Source organism: Protomyctophum parallelum, assembly GCF_964188405.1.
Source record: "Protomyctophum parallelum genome assembly, chromosome: 8".
Classification (NCBI taxonomy): domain Eukaryota; kingdom Metazoa; phylum Chordata; class Actinopteri; order Myctophiformes; family Myctophidae; genus Protomyctophum; species Protomyctophum parallelum.
The window spans coordinates 8,091,586-8,113,877 of NC_139703.1; the positions used below are offsets into that span (position 1 = coordinate 8,091,586).

The following is a 22,292-nucleotide window of genomic DNA, read 5'->3' on the forward strand; positions in this document are numbered from 1 at the left end:
GCGGTGTCCGGCACCGACACAGTGGCTCTCAAACCAGATGGACCCGTAAATGACAACGCATTAATAAACCTTTCAACTCCATTTGAAGACAGTGTGCGCAATATTTTGTCTTTTTCAGTACGTCGGGCGTTCGGTTGTCCTTCTCCTACCCACTGTCGCCTGTAGGTCTGCAAAAGTATAAATCCGACATAAAAACTACACCCATGTCATTATACCAGCTAACTATAAACAGTATAAACTCCTAGCCTCCTTCATAGGTTGTTGTCAACAGCTGTGTTATTCAGGGTCAGGCCAGAGTTATTCTCCCTGTGGGATCTTCTGCTGTGTAAAATATGATGTTCATACCTGGAGGAAAAATACCTCCCACTGACTGCACTGGGATGACTCACGAGGGTGTGTGTGTGTGTGTGTGTGTGTGTGTGTGTGTGTGTGTGTGTGTGTGTGTGTGTGTGTGTGTGTGTGTGTGTGTGTGTGTGTGTGTGTAGGGAGGGAGTGGGTGCATGTTGGCGAGCGGTGTTTAGAAGCCAAGAGATAATAGAGAGCAGATTGTAAAGTTGAGGGAGAACATACACGCGCACGCACGCACGCACACACACACAATATATCCCTTCACAAACAAACAGATCTATCTTCTCACCAAATTCTTTCTCTTCTTTGATTTTTTTGTCTGTGTCTGTCTATCGCTGTCTGTGTGTCCCTCTCTCTTGCTCTCTCACGCACACGCACACACGCACGCACACGCACACGCACACGCACACACACACACACACACACACACACACACACACACACACACACACACACACACACACACACACACACACACACACACACACAGAGCCAGATGGAGACAGTGTGTGTGCGTCACAGTCGACCCAGTGTCTGATCCCAGCAGGCATCCAGAGACAACACACTGTGTTAGCCTTTAACCTAGAGAGTGAGCATGTGTGTGCGCGTCTGTGTGTGTGTGTGTGTGTGTGTGTGTGTGTGTGTGTGTGTGTGTGTGTGTGTGTGTGTGTGCGCATGCTAACGCCCCTGAAGCTCCAGTCTAAGTATCTGCTCCATAAAACATTAACAGTCTTTAAACTTTAAACTACTATCCTACAGGTACACACACACACACACACACACACACACACACACACACACACACACACACACACACACACACACACACACACACACACACACACACACACACACACACACACACACACACACACACACACACACACACACACACACACACACACACACACACACACACACACACACACACAGCAAGTGGACGACTAGACAACTGCTACTGTTTAAACTCCATTACAACTCCCCCCCCCCAAAAGAAACCCACCACAGCCTACAAATAGAACGCATTACAACATTAGCATTACAACATACTAGGTAGGCATGTTGTTTACTGATGCAATCATGTTGTTTATAATATATGCTAGAGTTAATGTCTACTTGACTGCTAGTACATACTGTACTTTTTTGTGTTTTAAGCATTATGTTATGCTTTAGCTATTTAAAAATAGCAGATCTACAAGCTCATATCGCGGCACCGAGTGCTGCACTACGAGCTTGTAGGTCTGCTATTTTTGAAAAATCGTGAAAATGTAGTGCAAATCTTTGAAAATATATTCTTTCAGAGCGAACATTTCTAACTCAAATCTTTGCTTCTGGGGGGGGGTCCCTGGAACAACATATTTTCAGATGGGGGTCGGCGGCCGATTACATATATTTTTGGGGGTCCTTGACATGAAAATGTATGAGAACGACTGACAAAGAAACATAGGTTTTTCAAGAAAACTTTGTGTAGAATAATCCTCATGTCTAAATGGGATAAATCACAGGACCAAATACCCGTCCTGTCCTGACCCCATATAAAGCCAGCCACTCTTTTGTTCTTCCGACAGTCGGAGCACCACCAAAACTTCTAAAGTGTCTAGACAACGTTTGTCCCTAAAGCTACGAGCACAGCAAGACATCTGCAGTGTTACTACAGTACTATAGTGATGATAGGCTAACTGTTACCGTGTGTGGAGGAATGCTGTGCGTGAGCATTGGGTTGTCACAATTATTACATAATCCTCCAATCGTTCGAGGTAATCGCAATTATTTGGTCATAATCATCGTGTCATGTTGATAGATGTTCAACATGTCACTTTGTGACGCGTTGGAGAGGTTGTAGACCAGCTATTTATTTAAAAATAAATCTTGGTAGGCTACATTTAAGTTATTTGTTTGTCATATCTGCCCTGTGTGCATTTTTGTTTCACGAAAACTAAAAGGGAGTTCTATTCATATTCCATATGTTCCAATTTCCAATGCCAAAAACACAATTAAATCGTTAAATGCATTTGTGTGACAATGATTGATGTAGCAGCTCTCAAACTAAGTGCATTAAAAAGACAAGCTCCATATAAAAAAAGATAAAAAGATTTGAGGCATTTTGTTCCAAAAATGTGTTTAGAAAAAGTCCACCTGTTGGTGGCGCTATAACAGGCCAATGTGAGAAGGGTGGGATATATTCCTCAGACAAGTAGGAAAGTCTGTGAAAAATTTCACGTAAATTGCACACTGCGTTCACGATTTGAGGTGTTATTTATTTTCAAAACGGGCCAATCCTGCAAACTTTGAAAGCCAATGTTAGCCATAGGATGGAATATTAAATATGGGACAGATACATCTTGAACACATGACTATAGAGATACTGTGTAACGATTTGTGGGATTTTTGGACAGAATCTGGAGGAGTAATGTTTTTCAAATGTCGGCCTTCTGGTGGCGCTTTAACAGGCCGCTCTGGAAGATTTGAGGCAGAGGTTCATCGTTGGCATCCAGGGAGTGTGTGTGCAAAATGTGGCACCGACCGGGTTAACGGTGCCGGAGATCAGCTGGTAACAGACGGACAGACGCACGCACACAGACTCACACACGGACTCACACACGGACTCACATACACACACACACACCGACGGAGTGCAAAACATACTCTCTCCCCATGTCTTCGGCCTGTTGGAGACGATACATGTTCAAGTGTTCAAAACATGTATGGCGCTAATATCTCTGACCACACCTCACATCACACCCAAACCACAGACCACTAAACGCCACTTCCTAAAACATTTAGACTCGCCGTCTAGTCCATTTTGTATTTTCACACTTTAGAAAGCAAAGAAGCAGATGTTAAAAGAAGAGCGGGTGTGAATTATTTGATCCTAGAGGTACAGTATGTTTGGGTCTAGAGAGACATTTGGGAATGTTTTTTTTTTTAATGTTTTGAAATAATAATAATTTAAAACCAAATGTAGAAAACAAAAACTTAAGGGTACCCCTAAGAATGTGTCCGCGACCCATGGGTCCCGACCTAGTGTTTGGCAAACATTAAACCAGAGCCCTGGGAGCTGTGTGCTCTCTCCAGGCGTCCTGACGATACACAGCTTTCCTGAACTAATTAGCAAGCGGTCCGATGCGTAGCTTCTTATACGAGCGTCGTCCGTTGCCAAAAGCCTGTGGAGAGGAAGCACTGGAACACACCACGGTCTCTACGGTGACTGTGGGGAGACATGACATCATCACTGCATGTGGAAGTGTGTGTGGAGGTCAGCCCTTGCTGGATCACAGCTTTGTGGAGCGTGTGCTTCCAATAGTGGAGGATTTTGTTGTTGCTGTCCGATGGAAACCTTGTACGGTACTATGCAGTGTTGTTTTTGTTGACTAAAAATAAGACGAAAAATGTTCGTCGACTACCTTTTTTCACTGCCCAAAAACTAAATGGAAACTAAATGAAAACGAAGCTATTATGACTAAAACTAAGCTAAATGTATTGACAATTTTGTCAACAGATTAGGAACAAGACTAAAATGTTTGGGAGGGACTAGTGGACAAGAGACCCAGTATAAGTGTGAAAAGTGTAAAATCAGCCATTACGACGCCATCAAGGCCCGCCAAAATACATTTTGGTCGACTAAATGCACTGCAGATTTAGTCGACTAAAATCTCATGACATTTAGTCGACTAAAACTAGACTAACACTAAAACATTCCACGTGACTAAAATATGACTAAAACTAAATGAAGTTTCATTCCAAAGACTATGACTAAACTAAAATAGAAATTTGCTGCCAAAAACAACACTGACATGTTTTCAGAACACGGGAATAGAGAATGTGTGTTCCCGACTTCCTGCTGAATCCAACGTAATTATTATTAATTTAGACACAAGCCCTTGTTAATACTTTTCATTGGTTCACTAATTTAGAACGCCCATAGGCAGACTTAAAGCACGTTCACTTTGACTTTAAATATTTTTCAAAGAGAGCATACACAGCTTTTGTACGACCCCGTAGTGAAACACGACAAAGTAGCGCACTAATTTAAGACAAAACATAAAGTTGAAACAATGGAGCCTAATATGGAGATGTGAGGTTTGTACAAGATAACATCGGTTACAACATCAGCGTTCTGTATTTTGTTTTTGTAAGACTTTTATTCAAGCATTTATTTTACTGTTACTGTTAAAATGTGTGTTCACACTTGGAAGCTGCACAGCACAGCCCCAGCCTTACTGCTGGCCATTGAGAGCCTGTTTAATCCCCAATGGGAGCTGTGGTTAACCACAAGCCCATTATTACACTTCCTCATCCTAAGGCTGAGAAAGTTGAACCCTAACATACACCGGCTATTTGAAGAACAAGCCCACAACGCGTTAAAAAATAATAATTTTGAAAACATTTTAGCAACATTAATCTTGTCTTGTAGTAGCCAGGTACCTCCCAGCCATACTCTGAAGAAGGCATTTTTGTCAGAACGTTGGTAAATAAAAAATAAAATGTATTGCATCGTGGCTAGTGGCTACGAGCTGTGCCACCTCCTTTCTGTCTCGACAGTTTATCTCCCGTGGTCAGCACCTCCCTGGTGTGGAAGTAAGCCTTGCCGAGCCGTGAGGCCCATAGGGCATGATCCCATCACCTGTTTCTGTAGCGTGAGGCAGCTTGATGTACAAGTACACCCCCTGGACACCCCCAATCCAACCCATTGACGCTGAGTGCCAGAGTCTTGGCAAACTATTGGCGTGTGCTCCTACCCTAGAGAGGGTATGCGCATGATATCATCATCATCATACTGAGTGTCATAAAACTACTTTCTAGCCTTGCCAGCCCATAAATCCAAACAGAAAAGTCCTATAAAATTGCATGAAACTACGTTAAACTATGTTAAACTCATTTTGCCACTCGATTTGCCACTCACACCTTATGCATGCATACAGTCTATTGGTTTTGGTCCCTCCTGGCACAACACATTATTATGGTGTCCTTGACATGGAAAGGTTTGAGAACGACTGCTCTACTCATCTCTCTATTGAGGTAGTTGAGAGAGAGACATTTACACACCCACCAAGGCTCTCTCTATTTCCCGTCTGCAATCACCATTCATTCCCCGCCGTTGATGTCCCATACAAGTCAGTCTCCCTGGCCCTGTGACCTGCTTTATTACTGAAAGCATCTTCTGTTGATGTAGAACAGCTCCTTGTACGGCCTGTAAAAGTCTGATTTCTATCCAGTCGCATGCTGGTGTCTCGCGCCGAAAGTAGCAGATTTACAAGCTCCGCGGCATGCTCGGAGCTTGTACATCTGCTATTTTCGGTGTGAGGCAGTGCGTGCGACTGGACCTAGTATATATCAGCCCATTAGGGGAAACTTGGAGCCATGCGTGACTGAATTACCATGGTGACAGCACTTCTTGGAAGAGACGGAGTGCTTTGTCTAGCGTGCGTTAACGAGAGACATTACTTCATTGATGTGTGTTCACGATAGTGTCATTCTGTTCTTTCTCTCCCAGTTCGTACATCAATATAATCTACCCCCGCTGGGTCAATGACTTTACGTCTAAGGAATTGAATTGAATTAGGGATCTAAATCATATAAATATAAGTAATTGGGCCAGTAACGGATCTCCTTCATGCTTCAGCCAGTCGCTATCTGAGTTAGAATTTGTGTCAGGAAGGTGAACAAGCGTCACATTTATTGTGACACGTTGTGATTATGTAGATCGGCTCTTTTGGAAAGTTTGTTAAAGTATGAAAATATTTTATTTGGCATTTAGTAAGTAATGATAAACGTTTACATAGCGATACGAGTGATTAACAACTGTATAAATAATAAAGGTATGCCTTGATGTATTGACCTGCCCTTTGGTGTGCCTTGGGTATTCAAACCTCTACCACTTATCCAAAGTGGAATTCCACCTGTCAAGGGAGACATTAAGCCTCATGGGCTTTCAGGAAGGCCTACAGTACTACAGTATGCCACATTCACCCCTCCTGAAACCAGATCCAGCAATTTAACTACCTGGATTCAAACCCGGGACTCCTGCACGGAAAAGTAAGTAAACATGCATGCGTGGCCATGGATGCCAATGGATAGATAGATACATTAGTAATGTAAGTACTGTACGTCTGCTCATTGTCCTCTTTTCAAAGTGCTAGACACCCTAGGAGATTGCTGAGTCGTGCTACTCATACCGCCAGGATCGAACCCAGAGGTAGGTAGGTAGGTAGATAGATAGATAGATAGATAGATAGATAGATAGATAGATAGATAGATAGATAGATAGATAGATAGATAGATAGATAGATAGATAGATAGATACATAGATAGATAGATAGATAGATAGATGGATGTATCATTCTTGTCTCCTATAGTATAGTATAAGGCGTTAGTGTGAGGCGAGGTGTTAGAGATGCATAGATTCAATTCTTCAGGTAACTACATCATCACCTACCTGAGTGAGAGAGCTGCAGACGAGGTCCAGTCTGGCTCCAGGTCCTTCCATCGGGCGGAGCAGCCTGGTAGAAGCAGTGTGCAGGCTGCAGCGACAGCAGAGCTACCACACACAGCAGCAGGGCCCTGACTCCAGCCACACCCCGCGGCGGGGCCACAGAACCAGTGGGACGATGCACCTCCATCGGCGTTTTCACAGTAGCGTCAAAGAGGAGAAGCAGCGAATCCAGCCGCTCACATCACACACTGCACAGCTTGGACACAGCTACGGAGAGAAGACGAGAAACCTGTTCAACCGCATGTCACTATAGGAAAAACCAAACGTCGATCTGTGAATGCACAGAATGTCTGTCTTGATTAGGAATACTAGTCATGAAAAGATAAGGATTGCGAGGGTTTCACACAGTGAGATTAAGGCTTTTACAAAAGTTGTGGTCTGTCTGTGTGTCTGCCCGATAGCTATGCAGTTATTTGGAGTTAAAGCCAACTTTCCGCAGTAAAATACAGAGTTCACCCGCAGCCAAATGATGGGAGAAAATAGTTAATAATGAGTTCATTCCATGAAAAGAACAGACGATATCTGGAGGAAGCCTCCCCCAGCATATCGTCATCTGGTCAGACCGGACGTCACAGCCAGCTGGCGGGTACAAGTGTATCTTTACATACAGTTATCTTATTGTTTCACGAGCAGTCGGTTATATCACCGTGACTTGTTCAACAATATTCCTACTGTACAGTACACATCTGGAGGTTTCATAAAACCATAATAAATGTCATGTGGACCTGAGGTCAGCTGATACAAGGACAGTACATCATCAGATGGCAATGAGTACAACAAGGTATTGCATAACCGAAGGTCATGCGTTCCAAATGTCAAAATGTGAAAATAAAAATATCTATATGTTTTTTTTATCTAAGTACGTAGCTAAAATAGCATGTCTACAAGCACACAATGCATCGCATTGCTACTCTTTGTACAATAGGACACAATTGGTTAATGTGTCTCAATTATGTTCATTCGAATGTTTCAATACAGTCATGAACTTGGGAGAGAGAGCAAAGGGAGAAAGAGAGTCATTTGTTCCACACAACACCAAGGAGACAGAGGGGAGGAATGACAGTTGATGTTAGGAATGTTTCCAAATGGTTCACAATTTATGTTGAACGACAAGCCTGAAGAAGGTCAATAGACCCAAAGCTTGCAATAAATACCTGATTGTGCACAGATTAGAGCGTGCGGATCGAGCCTCCCTTTATTTCTTCAACGACAAGCCAGAAAAAAGGAGGATTTTTTTTAAGAGCACCATAAAGACGAAAGAGTGCTCATGGTTTTGTTTCTGATGCTCGGTCAAAAGTTGAATTATTTTGCTGGTGTCATATGGCCTGTGTGTGGGTCATGCCACAAAACCTTATTTTTAGGTGTGGGCAAGACCTACACTGTAAACCCTATCATCAAGACCTACACTGTAAACGCTATCATCAAGACCTACACTGTAAACGCTATCATCAATACCTACACTGTAAACGCTATCATCAAGACCTACACTGTAAACGCTATCATCGAGACCTACACTGTAAACGCTATCATCGAGACCTACACTGTAAACGCCATCATCAAGACCTACACTGTAAACGCTATCATCAAGACCTACACTGTAAACGCTATCATCAAGACCTACACTGTAAACGCTATCATCGAGACCTACACTGTAAACGCCATCATTTTTTGGGGGCAGAAGTTGCGGGATTTTGTCGGAAGTAGCGCTCAAGGAAATGACGTCGATGCTTTACAAATCTGTTTACATCTCCGTGAATTAAACAAGTGATTGGTCAAAAATACAGTATATCGTATCCGGGGGAAATATACATCTGAGGGATGTTCCTGTCCGACACTTCTGCCGATAGCGTCTCTGCCTGAGGTTGTGACCATGCAGGCTTTTCTCTTCGCAGATGAGTAAGCCTGGGACCGAGGCCACACAGAATATGACTGGACCCAAACCAGAGGGGATTACAAGCTCTGTTGTGTGAAAGAACACTGCTGGAGGTTTCCTCTTGACAGGATTTAGCTGAGTAAAATGTCACGCATGTCCTGCTGGGGTCTCATTTATAACAACATACCTAAATGAGCAGGCATGTTCAGTTTACGTTATACAATAGGTTACATGAGTTCTCAGATGCATGTACACTACACACATACACAGGACAGCACGTGCACACACACACACACACACACACACACACACACACACACACACACACACACACACATATAATGTATGTACTGTACATCCTGTCCATATATAGATAGATTAGAACATAAACAGTTCGTATGCGAAAGCCCCCTGGCCAAAGTGATGATTTATACAGCCCAGGCCCACTGTGAGCATCTGACCAATTACTTTCTCTATGCTCCAAATGGGCCTGAAAGACATGAAGCACATTTACTACAAATGAGTCCAGGGGTTGGGGCTCTATAATTCACCTCTCATTTACAGGATAAACAAGACAAGGAGTACCAAATTCACAAATGATTTATTTGGCATTCCAAATAGAACGTTTGGAGTAGGAGGCAGCAGGCCCTTAAGAAAGGTCTACTTAAAGGCACTTCACATTTTTCAGAATTAATCAAATTCGATCCCGCGGAAACGACGGCTCGTTTGGTATTCCAGGTGCGTGTCAGATGGGCGGCTGGACGGCTCGCAGATGCCTGAGCAGACGTCTTATTAAAATGCACAGAACGTTCAGCTCACCTTTACTAAATAAACAATGCAAAGAGCCCTAGATAGTAACACAGAACGTTCAGCTCACCTTTACTAAATAAACAATGCAAAGAGCCCTAGATAGTAACACAGAACGTTCAGCTCACCTTTACTAAATAAACAATGCAAAGAGCCCTAGATAGTTACACAGAACGTTCAGCTCACCTTTACTAAATAAACAATGCAAAGAGCCCTAGATAGTTACACAGAACGTTCAGCTCACGTTTACTAAATAAACAATGCAAAGAGCCCTAGATAGTTACACAGCAATGACAGCTACAGTAGCAGATGACTGACTGAATTACTTTATTCAAAACCTGCGTAATATTATAAGATCCTTTCCTTTCATGGGTGATTTCATCGAAAGAGGTAAAAACAGTTTATAGTCATTTATAACATAAACAACATAAAGAATCAAATGGATAAAATAGACTAAATTGATTAGTCTAATTAACCACTCAAGCCCTATATTATATATTTTACAATGGGCATACAAAAGTATTACAAATCAGTTTTAATTGAAAAAAGAATTGCTTCTCAGGTCAAATATTGTGATTAAACAGATAATTGTTTTAATCGACTCCCCCAGCCATAATTGTGATGTTGATTTCAAGTTAAATCGTCAAGCCGTAGTGAGTGAGGGATGTCTTGATCCAGCTCTCAATAAATTTTCACTTTCCCCTTAAACCCATTTTGGGCGGGAACCCCTTTTGGTGTTAGCATTATGTTATGCTTTAGCTATTGAAAAATAGCAGATCTACAAGCTCATAGCGCGCCACCGAGTGGCGCTCTACGAGCTTGTAGGTCTGCTATTTTTTTTTTATCGAAGAACGAACTGCCATAGAAACATAGCTTTTTCAGAAAACTGTCAGGATGTAGAAGACATTTTTGGAATCTGATCTCAGGCCTAAATGGGTTCAATCCTATCCTGACCCAGAGTTCCACAGACAGCATCTGGCCTCAGGGTGCTGAACCTGGGGTTTATTTTCTCTGGAGGGATGATTATGTCGGTATGTGAGTTTTGGTCCGGCTTTACCCTGTGTCTATAAACTTCACTTCACCTTGCGAAAATAAAAGCACATCTCACACTCAAAGATGATTGATGTAATATTCTAAAAATGCTCTCATAATGTCGTGGGCCTATATACTGTAGCAGTAGCAGTGGACACCTGGGTATAAAACTTACTTTAGGCTTGCAAAATAAACAAGGTAAAAGTATGACAATCACATTATGATTAATTTCACTGTCATCTGTGGTTCGCTGTCCAATTTCGTATCTGATTCTTGGCAAGCTAATGGACACCTGAATATCATGTCTTAAAATACTACAAAATCATAATTTCATATTTACAAAAGAAACAAGAAATACGTTATGATAGTTCAGACAAAGATTAATTCATATCCCAGCCGTGCTCTGGATGTTGTTGGCAAGCCTGTGGATACCTGAGTAAATCTCCAGTGAAAGACACGCAGGATAACCATTTAAAACCTCAGATTCAGGTGGCGGTGTTAAATGTGGGAATGTTTTCTCCCAGGGAAAGAATGTTTTATCGTAATGCATCATGGCCTGTCATATTCTTGCATTGTGGTCGTCTGGACTGTGTCCTGTCAGTAAGTATTAAGAGTTCAACATAGCAGGGATTTAGTTCTGCTGAGGGAGAAAGTACCTTTTGCTTGACTGGACCTTTCTCTAACCTAGCTATAGTATGGCCAAAAGGAAAAGAACTTGGCTGTTAACCTTTTTTTTTCTTGGCATTGTTCAAAAGTCCTCTGAAAACATTTTTTTGAACCTGTGAGCAACCAGAAACAAACACAATTGAAGTGATTTTTTAAAGTGGGATGACAAACACAGTAATTCAAATTATGCAAGGTAGACGATGTTCCCTGACTAATTTGTCATGCTCTAAAGTCTATTGTCACGTGTTGTGTTGGCTGGCTTTGTGTCTTAGCAAGTTGTAGAAGCTGTAAGCAGCCGAGGGAGGTGAGACAATCGGTTTACATTAATTTAACTTGACTTGACCTTTGTAACCTTTTTTTATTTATTTTTGTACAGAAAGGGAATGGCTGTATGACCCAGTGTGACTGTGAACACCTGCACTTTGTTAATTCATTCATTCTAGTCTTGGCATTGTTTAAAGTCCTCTGAAGTCACACTCAGTGGAAAACACCCACAAACGTGGCCTAATTATCTCAGGGCTCACACAAAGTAAAACAAATTGAGCATGCTAACTGGCTGGCCCGCCGTGTGCGTTGTTAACATGTTTTAATAGCTCTGGCAAGCAGAGCTTGACCACAGCCTTGAACTGTTAGCTGCCTGCGACCACACAGTTTGTATAAGCCACTCTGTCTGTCTGTCTGTCTGTCTGGGGTCCGAAGACCATCCTGGTACTCCCCAGGGCTCCTTGAGGCCACATTCGAAGATAGCCGATCTACAAGCTCACAGTGTGTCGTGATGCGACGCATTGTGAACCTGTAGAGAAGTTATTTTTTAACATTTTTGAATAGTATAGAGACATTTGAAGACAAAATGTTCTCTTTTAGCTAATAGGGGTCCCTGGCACAAAATCCTTCTGGAGGGGCATCCGTGGCCAAATACACCTTCATTTCGGTTGTTCTTGACACAAAAAAGTTTTAGAACCTCTGGCTTCACGTTGAGACGGAGGAATGTTCAGCGTAACTGTACTGTACAGAACGTACTGTAGCTCTGACACCAGCATATGTGTGACTTCAACCATTGTTTCATTTATGAGCAGCTCTTGACTGGAGGAAACGACCTTCTCTGCTCTGTCAACATGGGAGGCAGACGAGGAACAAACTGTCTCTTCCCCTTCGTCCTCAGCTGTCTGCTAGCGTGCGTGCATGTGTGTGTGTGTGTGTGTGTGTGTGTGTGTGAGAGAGAGACTAGAGACAGACAGAGACGGTCTGAGTGTTGACAAGAGTCTCTTTCTATAAATAAAGGGCTGAAATAAAGTAATCTCCATATTTCTTTCACAGACACATACATGCGGGTGTGCGAGTGCGCCCACATACACACACACACACACACACACACACACACACACACACACACACACACACACACACACACACACTACACAAACCATTCTACATGCATGCTTGTTTACAAATGCATGTACACGTGTGCACATAATATAATGCCCTCGAGCACGCACGCACACACACACGCACACACAGACGGAGGGTGAATCAGGTTCAAGGAAGTGTTTAGGAGGACATGATGTGAAGGATACATCATCCCGTCTAAAAATAAAGCCTGTGTTTGAGGTTGTTTATGTAACCCTCAGCAGCAGGTCACCTATATAACGTCAGAGGCTGGCACGCTCACATGCAATCCATCTATCACCACATCACCGCGTCGGATGAAACCAATCCATCTATCACCACATCACCACGAACACAGAGAGACGGGACACGGGGGGGAAACGGGGACATATATCTCTTCTCTCTTCTCTACTCTTCTCCAGAAGCAATAATAGCACGATTCATTGTTTGTGTTACGTCTCGCACCCCATCACCTTCACATCTGTGCGCTGTGGGTGCTCCGTGCCCTTCAGCGCCACCAGAGGGACGCGGAGCACTCTGACAGCACCTCTCAACACACCTGTCTCCCAGTCACAACCTCCCCACCTGAGCGTCGTCAGCAATCAGCTGATGAGGCTACGAGAGCCCAGCCCTGTCTGCAGCTCGGTGCCAGTTCGTCTCCAGTCCATGCACGGTTGGTAAGGTTAGACAGCCAGACTTAGGTCCTCAGTGCTTAGAGTTAGACAGTTAAGCCGAAACGTCACGCCGTTACTGTGCTGGACTCAAGCTCTGTGGAGCAGCCTACGGATTGATTGATTGATTGATTGATTGATTGATTGAAATATGTATTAACAGTTTGCAGAATTACAGTACATTTCAAGCACAACTCAATACAAAAGACTGTTAACTGTGAGTGGACGACCCAATAAAGCATTACACTTGTTTACAAGAGGGATCCCGTGCCTCTCTTTTTTAAGGCGCATATGCCACATATAGGCTCTAATGCAGCCTGACAGCGAGTCGCGGGTTCAAGTCCCAAGTCCGACGGCCTTTGCTGCGTGTCTCTTCTCTATATCCCTGTTATCATCCTCATCATTACCATCACTGCAGTACAAAAAGGAGAATAGGAATTCGCACTGAGCACACTGATGTGCCCTCTTGTCGTCATGCAGTGCAGTGAGTGCACCCGATGTGTTGTCGTTTGAAAATCTAGTGCACTGCGCGGCTGCTCCCCAGGTGTGCTGACCGACCCACTCAGAAGCTGGAGTTGTCCAGTGTGAGTGCGTCAATGCGGTGTCTCGATCGCTCCCCGGCGGTGAGATTGGTCCTTTGAGCTTTATTATTACACACGCATCAACGTGCAGACCAACAGCAGGTTAGGGTAATGTTATGAATTGCCATTCAATGTTACAGGAAGGTGTGTTGTGTTAACTGGTCGTTCATAAATAAGCCACACTCAGTGCGCTCTATGACGTCACCCCCCACTGCTCTCAAACAACTGAGCAGATTCATATTTCATCACCCTGCTTCACCTTTGACCTCTCTCTCACATTGACTGAACTTCCTTCCTGGCCACCAGGTGAATGAGTTATAAGCGTGCACACACACACACACACACACACACACACACACACACACACACACACACACACACACACACACACACACACACACACACACACACACACACACACACACACACACTAGGCAGAGGAGGTGATATTGAAAGAAAACAGTTCCCATGGTTATATCAGTGTGTCCATCTTTGTTTGTGCTTCCTTCAGCACCCCGGGGGGCGGGCCCTAACAATGAATAAACAAAACAATGGCTATACACAAATGTCTTGTGTTACTTCCTGACGTTCGTCCACCACTTAGCCTCTTTTAATTAAAGGGCACTGACTTGGGCGATTTTACACATCCGCCCCTTTTACTAGTTAACAACATGCACCACTCCCCTCCCATCATTACAAACACCAGGCCCTCCACAGGGAGGCGTTCTTTACCCTGTGCTATTCACCACCAGAGTTTCTTAAATCGGGGTCCGGGGACCCCCAGCCAGGGGTGCTTGAGGGGTCGAATCACTTTAATTGGGTATAGTTGATCTATAAGCTCACAAATAGTGTTTCACACAAATCTTGTTTGTATATATATTTATTTTTCAGATGGGGGTCAATCCACTCCACGGCCAAATACATACTAATGTGGGGGTCCTTTCCTTGTGGAAAAACGTTTACTGGTGTAAACATAACAAGGGCCACGCAATTCATGCCACCGTCATATTATAAGTTATAATTATAATTAATAATAATTATAAGTCCACAGGTGACAAAGTCCTAGTTGGACTCATATCTACGGCAAAGAGCATCCACCTCTCAAACCTTTCACTAACATGGAGCAAAAGGAGAAACAAAGAAAACAAAGGAAACTAGAAAAAGTGCCCTTCTGGGCACAGGTCTCCACCAGGTTATCCACAGATCCGTGCAGTTAGAGGTAAAAACACTTTTCGGCCAGTTATAGCGCCACCTTGAGGCTGAGTTGAAATTGTTCATGTGGCATTTCGTCCTCGGCCTAGTGGGAATGTGGGTGCACAATTTCACGGAAATCACGCGATGTGTTCATGATTTGCAGCATTTTGTTTGAAACTGAGCACTCCTGTGAACTTTGGAAGCCAATCTTAACCAATCAGGATGGAGTCTGATAAATGTGAAAGACCCGTTTCGTTGAATGGCTCTAGAGAGACTGTGTACCAATTTGCGTGATGTTTGGACAAAATCTGTAGGTGTACTGTGCAAAAACTTGTTTTGCACAAAGCGGCCTCCTGGTGGCGCTATAACAGGCCGTTCTGGAAAGTTTGGGGCAGAGGTTCATCGTTGGCATCCAGGGAGTGTGTGTGCAAAATATGGCATCGACCGGGTTAACGGTGGCCGAGATTAGCTGTTCACGGACACACGGACACACGGACACACGGACGGACACACGGACGGACGGAGTGCAAAACATACTCTCCCCACATGCCTTCGGCCTGGTGGAGACAATTATAAGAGTCTTCAGAACCTAGAAGGATCTCCTATCTTCTCCAACACACCATCGACACTCAAAAACTATTAGAGCTACTGTATCTCGTTCACCTTTCCACCAAACTTATTAAAATGAGTTAATAAGTGGTCAATACAAATCTTTGGCTATGAATACAATGGCTTTCCACATTCACATCACAACTAGTCAAAGCAGCACACAGTATTATTGAAGACATTTATCACACTTAACCAATACTCAATACTCAATACAAAACAAACATAACTGACAAAGGCTGACAAAGGCTGACAAAGGCTGACTTGTCGGACGCTGTTCTGCATTATTTTTCATCTCTCTGGCTCCTGTCTATTGAATACAGTGTGTTTGATTGTGTACAAAGTCATATTTTCAGAAGGATTAATACATCAATGTCAATGCATTCCAAATGGAACAGAAATAGGTCAAAAGAGGTATGAAGACAATACAGAGGGACAGTCAGAGAGAGTCAGATAAACAGAAAGCGACAAACATAAATCTATAAATAGAGACAGATTCATAGAAAGAGGTCAGAGACCTGCAGATCAGACAGTATCAACGTTGACCGTCTAACGGACCCATATGCTTTCCTCTCTGTGACACAGTGCTCCTAAAATAGCCTCGTTTTTCTTTTTTAGACGAAAAGGCTCAACTCTTTGTCTTGTTTCCTCAGTAAGCTGGTTCCCATACAGTGGGTGGGGCTTCTGATCCTACGGAACGATTGTCAGCGAAACATCAAGAATATAAACCACAATGGACAGGGTGGTTGAAGGGTTAAGAGATTAACCTCTTAGAACCCACCTATACTTAGATAACCGGAGTCCCCGGAACTCTATACGAAACCCCCTGATGACACTAATTAGCAGAAGTTATAGGGATGCAAATGATTGATTAATTAAGTAATTGATCATTGATAACCTTATCGATTAAGCGGTTAGTTGATAGGCGGCGATTTTTTAAAGAATTTCTTAACAGCGATTAATCGGTTAACGATTAATTGTTACCATCCCTAGTAGCAGAAGTACAAGCTCACAACACGTCGCAACACAATGCATTGTATGATTGTAGATCTGTTATTTTCAACACAATGCATTGTATGATTGTAGATCTGTTATTTTCAACACAATGCATTGTATGATTGTAGATCATTCGCCAGATGTTTGCTCCCCAGGACTGGGATGCTATACGCTGCATGTGTTTAAGAATTAAACGTACAGTTACAATACACTTTGTTGTGCGCTGCATGGTTTCGCTTGCAGGAAAGAAAGAAAATCTGTTGTTTTTGGCGAGCGACATCGTCGGTCCGGCTAATCATAAATGAGTGTTAGGGGGTTCCACACTGTAGCTCAACGGGTGAGAGCAATGCACTGGCAGCGCATCCGTAGGTGAAAACTGAAATATTTGTAACCTACTCTTGGGTCTACTAGGTCTGACAGTCCAGGAAAGAGCCTGGCCCATGACCAATGCTATTTTAGGGACATATCCAGTTGTGTCATAGAGATTGAGTTACTTCTGGAAGGCATTAATAAACCGTACTGTTTTTAACACTTTTTAACGTTACGTTGTGATTGCATCCAATTGGCATTTTGTATTTAAAATAAGACTGTAATTACGATAGTTGAAATCCTCATGATCTGGTTTCTCCATTTGCAAAGCCTCAAGCTCAAATATTTGCTTCTTTTTGTGACGGATTTTGTTTATAATTTCATGACAAGTATGAGGTGGAATTTGTCCACACAGAAATAATATAACGAGGCGACGTAATTCTTTTTCAAAATGAGGTACATTTTCAACTTGAATGTCTATATTGTGGATTTTTGCATAGTTTATTCCCAGTGTGAGAACCATTCGTCGATCGGCAGCGTTTTACGGAAGGATCGGCAGTGACAGAGCCACTGCGGTAGTAACACGCGATTTATCGCATTACACTTTATACGATGCGTTTGTACAGCGTTAAACCTGTGACCTTGCTCGTGAAATCTGACCTTCAGAATAGCTGAAATGCCTCGTCTGACCCCAGAGTTCTCAGAAGACCAAACACAGAAGAACAACACGCACTGACTCCCGGTATAGAGATTAACCTCCTTTTATTGTGTTTAAGGGGAGAATGAGGTGAAAATGTGGCAGGGCTACTCTGGGGTAAGGTGAAAAGTACCATTTTAACTGCCTGGCTGGGATGAATTATGCATGCCTGCAGATAGCCGCAACCTGACTCCATCACTCCCTGCAATTATTCTTTTCCCTTCATCCCTTCATCTAATCTCCCTTATTTATCTCCTTTCCTTTGTCCTCCTCTCCGCTCCTATACTCTATTCCGTGGCCTATATCCTCTCGCTCATTCTGCGCCTTAATCAGCGTTAATTTATAGACCCTCTACGTTTCACTTATTTATCTGCTTTGCTACGCTCTCCTCCCTGCCTTCCATGTGACAGTCAATTCCTTCTTTAACCCTAAGACCTGCTGAGGCCGATTCTAGAAATGTCTGAAGTTCTGAACCGTTTTCTGATGTTGCTATATCAGTGTCAAGAATAGGGATGGAGCTTGTTATTTTTTATTGATAACGAGCACCTTATCGATCAGGCTTATCGAGCCGGGTTCTTATCGAGCCCACTATCGAGCATTTTCTATTATTTTGTGGAAAGACGTAATTAGCATAAACGTTTTCTTTAAAAGATACATTTCACGATTTTCCAAAAATAGCAGATCTACAAGCTCATAGCGCTGCACGAAGTGCAGACACCCTGTGCGCTCGTAAATCTGCTATTTTTGAATAGCCAATTAGAAGTAGTTAGCCAATATAGTAGTTAGGGCATGTCATTATAGGCAAACATAATAATATTGATAATGAATACAATTTCAAATAATTTCCAAAGATCTTCCCAAAAAGTTGCAATGTCGCCATGCAATGTGTTCTGAGCTCGCTGACGTGCTATTTTTTGCTATTCGTCAGAGTATATACTTTATACTATGACGAGTCCGACTAGCACTTACAGGGCTTACATGTGTATCATGTCTATCTCTCTCTTCTCCTCCTACCCGTCTTCATCAACCTCTCCCTAATCTTTCCACCTCCATTTCTCTATCTGTCACTCTCCCCCTCGCTCGGCTCTAAGGCTATATAATCACCCATGTGTCTGTCTCTTCTTTCTCTGTCACTCCCATGATCCCTTTCCCTCTTTCAACTTTCTCTCCAACTTTCTCTCCGTCTGATATATTGGCCACCCTTCTCTTCGTGTGTGTGTGTGTGTGTGTGTGTGTGTGTGTGTGTGTGTGTGTGTGTGTGTGTGTGTGTGTGTGTGTGTGTGCATGCGTGCGTGCGTGTGATGGACGGTGCACACTGCACAGTGAGATCATGAGAGTGTCAGCATGGACCCTTCTTGCAGTCAGTCAGTCAGTGTGTGATGTGTCTGGTGGTTGGCCCGTCAGAGGAGTCAGTGTGTGATGTGTCTGGTGGTTGGCCCGTCAGAGGAGTCAGTGTGTGATGAGTCTGGTGGTTGGCCCATCAGAGGAGTCAGTGTGTGATGAGTCTGGTGGTTGGCCCGTCAGAGGAGTCAGTGTGTGATGAGTCTGGTGGTTGGCCCGTCAGAGGAGTCAGTGTGTGATGTGTCTGGTGGTTGGCCCGTCAGAGGAGTCAGTGTGTGATGAGTCTGGTGGTTGGCCCGTCAGAGGAGTCAGTGTGTGATGAGTCTGGTGGTTGGCCCGTCAGAGGAGTCAGTGCGTGATGTGTCTGGTGGTTGGCCCATCAGAGGAGGTGACAGCTTTACGGCCTCTCTCTGGCAACGCTCTCATCCCCTCCGTGATTTACAGACACTCTGTTCTCCATCTGTGCCTCCTCCACGATGCAACTCTGTCGTTTTGATTGCTCAATGCACTATTTACCATCTCTCTCTCTTTCTGATTTCTTCCAAGCGTTAAATATGAATATGTTACTGACAGGTCGGCGTCTCTCTGTTCATTTCTCTCCCATCACACTGCCCAAGTTGTGTTGTGTTTGTGTGTAAACAACTTTGTTACTGTATACACTATAGTTTAGTGCTAGCGCCAGTTTTTAAAAACGATCAAGTAGTTGACTGGGGTCTCCCAGGGCTCAATATTAGTTATTCACTTTATTTTCTTTTCTTTTCTTTTTTGAGGGCCGTGCTAAGCCTCTCCAACGTCTGGCTTTCAGAAATTACGTCATGTGTGATTCTTCTCTCTGAAATAGCCATTGTGACATGGTGTAAGCTTGTAGATCTGATATATTGGCCGAATGTTCACCCCTAGGATATAGGGCCGATAGATAGATAGATAGATAGATAGATAGATAGATAGATAGATAGATAGATAGATAGATAGATAGATAGATAGATAGATAGATAGATAGATAGATAGATAGATAGATACTAGATAGATAGATAGATAGATAGATGTATCATTCTTGTCTCCTATAGTGAGGCCTAGAGTAGGTGTTAGTGTGAGGCCTGGGGAGCGGGTTGACCTCAGCATCTGGACCACAGGTTCTGGACTGGGGCAGAGGTCCAGGCCTGTAGCACCAGATCCACCCAGGGCCTGGTACATGTCTTCAGAAGCTATAAAACATCTGACGACTGTTTTGCACAGGGAGGGAGCAAAGAAAAACTGTTTTGTTTCTGTTTTTAGTATGACAGCAACATGGTGGTACAGTAGCATATATAGAGCATTGGTTCTCAACTTGGGGTTGGGGGACTCACATGTCCTTGAGCGGGTTCCAGGGGGTCCCACTCCCCAGCTAAATTACCCATAGTTACTAACAAACAATCCTGACTGTAACCATTGAATATGAATGTGTCCTACCAACCAGTCTCTCTCCAATTCAGTGATGCTCTCCAAAGTGGTGAACGGCTATAAGAGAAAGCTTTCTTAAAATGTTCACGAAGGGAAAAGCAAAGCAGCATGGAATCTCCTCCTGGTTGTGTAGAGTTACAGTAACAATAACAATAACAACTAGAAAGGTGCAATTCTGGGAAATAGGTAATTCCTTGCGTAAGGAATTCCACTGGGAACTGAATTCTGTCTTATCATTTATAATAATATATAATAATCTGTTGTGCAAAAAGTTAACACAAAGCAGGTTCGCTCTGCTGGCAAAAAACTTCTCGGACCAAAATCAATAGTGTGTTGCCTATAGCAACCACACTAACATGAATAACTTTAATTAGTTAGCTTAACCGCTATATATATATCATCAACAAACAAGTGCTCAATGCCCAATGAGCTCAGCACCAGACACAGTTCCCATGCTCAGCCTCACAGTACAAATGTTCTGTTTACACTGGAGCAGCGCACGTGGTGTGTGTGTGTGTGTGTGTGTGTGTGTGTGTGTGTGCGTGCGTGAAATTAATGCATGTAATTGTTTGAGTGTGACGACGAGTCTCTGTCCTCACTCATATTTCGCTTTGAAGGTTAAACAAATCCATGCGTGCGAAGATACCCAGTCACACAGGATCATAACAGCTATAAAGCATCGGGCTGCTCTCCAAGCAGTGTTGTTTTTGGCGGCAAATTTAGATTTTAGTTTAGTCTCTTGAATAGTTTTCATTTAGTTTTACATTCGTTTTACTAGACATTTTAGTCACCTGGAATGTCTAGTTTTAGTCGACTAAATGTCATAACTTGATTTTAGTCTAAAGTGTGCTTTGGCGGGCCTGGATGCCTGATGATGACTGATTTTGCACTTGTTGAAAATAGCCGGCTAGCCGGCTATCTTCAGCATGCAACCAAGTGTAAAATTACTTATACTGGATCTCTTGTCCACTAGTCCATTCCAATTTTTTTTTGTTTTTATTTGTTGATGAAATTGTCATATATGCACTCTTAGTTTTAGTTTTATATGATGATATAGCATAGTTTTCCTGTAGTTTCCATGTCGTTTTTGTCAGTGAAAAAGGGTAGTCGACAAACATTTCTCGTCTTAGTGACTAACACTGTCTCCAAGCAATGCTATTGGACAAAGAGCTCTGCAGTCTGAGTCAGACAGGTTTATGTGCCCACAGGGGCTGCATGGGTGAAACGCCAGCTTGTGAAAACCACCGGGCAGAGCTATATAGCTGACGAGCTTCCTAGCATTATTTTCTGTTATCTTTATATCTATAGTATAGTGTATCCTACAGTATATATGTTTTTGTTTTTTCACGCAGAACGTATAAGCACCAGTGACGTCTGATGTGAGAAAGCCATAATAACTATATGTAGACCTATTGATTATGACTTAATGGCGTCTTGTGTGTAATAATGCAGGGGTTTTCAACTGATTTGTGAACGAGGAACCACCACCCTGACTTATCAACCTGGGAACCACTGTTGTGTTGGGAGATACACCCCAAGAACTGAACTGACCTTGATTCTGAGGGGATATGGGCTAAGATTAGTGCTTTTGTAACACTTGCTATGCATCCCATGTGTATACTATACATCCCACTGTGTATACTATACATCCCACTTCCCCCTCTTGAGATTCTAACTCCCTTTTTCTGTTGAATTTTCTTGACCTCCAACTTGAACTTGAACTCCAAAATGACAACATGGATGGTCATCATAGGTCACCAGAACATTAACCCATTTAGACAGGACATGTCTTGTAAATCATGACAGTTTTCTGAAAACCCTATGTTTCTATGTCAGTGGTGCTCAATATTTC

The 22,292-nt window shown here is 43.1% G+C and overlaps 1 protein-coding gene across 1 annotated transcript in view; it reads right to left on the minus strand.

Moving 5' to 3' along the window:
• LOC310863112 (semaphorin-3D) overlaps window positions 1-22,292 on the minus strand; it is a 134,450-nt gene that overhangs the window by 64,054 nt on the left and 48,104 nt on the right. The window contains exon 2 of the mRNA XM_083771257.1: window positions 6,785-7,048. Within this exon, the coding sequence (XP_083627383.1) occupies window positions 6,785-6,968 (184 nt within the window). The 5' untranslated portion in view covers window positions 6,969-7,048. The remainder of the gene's footprint in view (window positions 1-6,784; window positions 7,049-22,292) is intronic.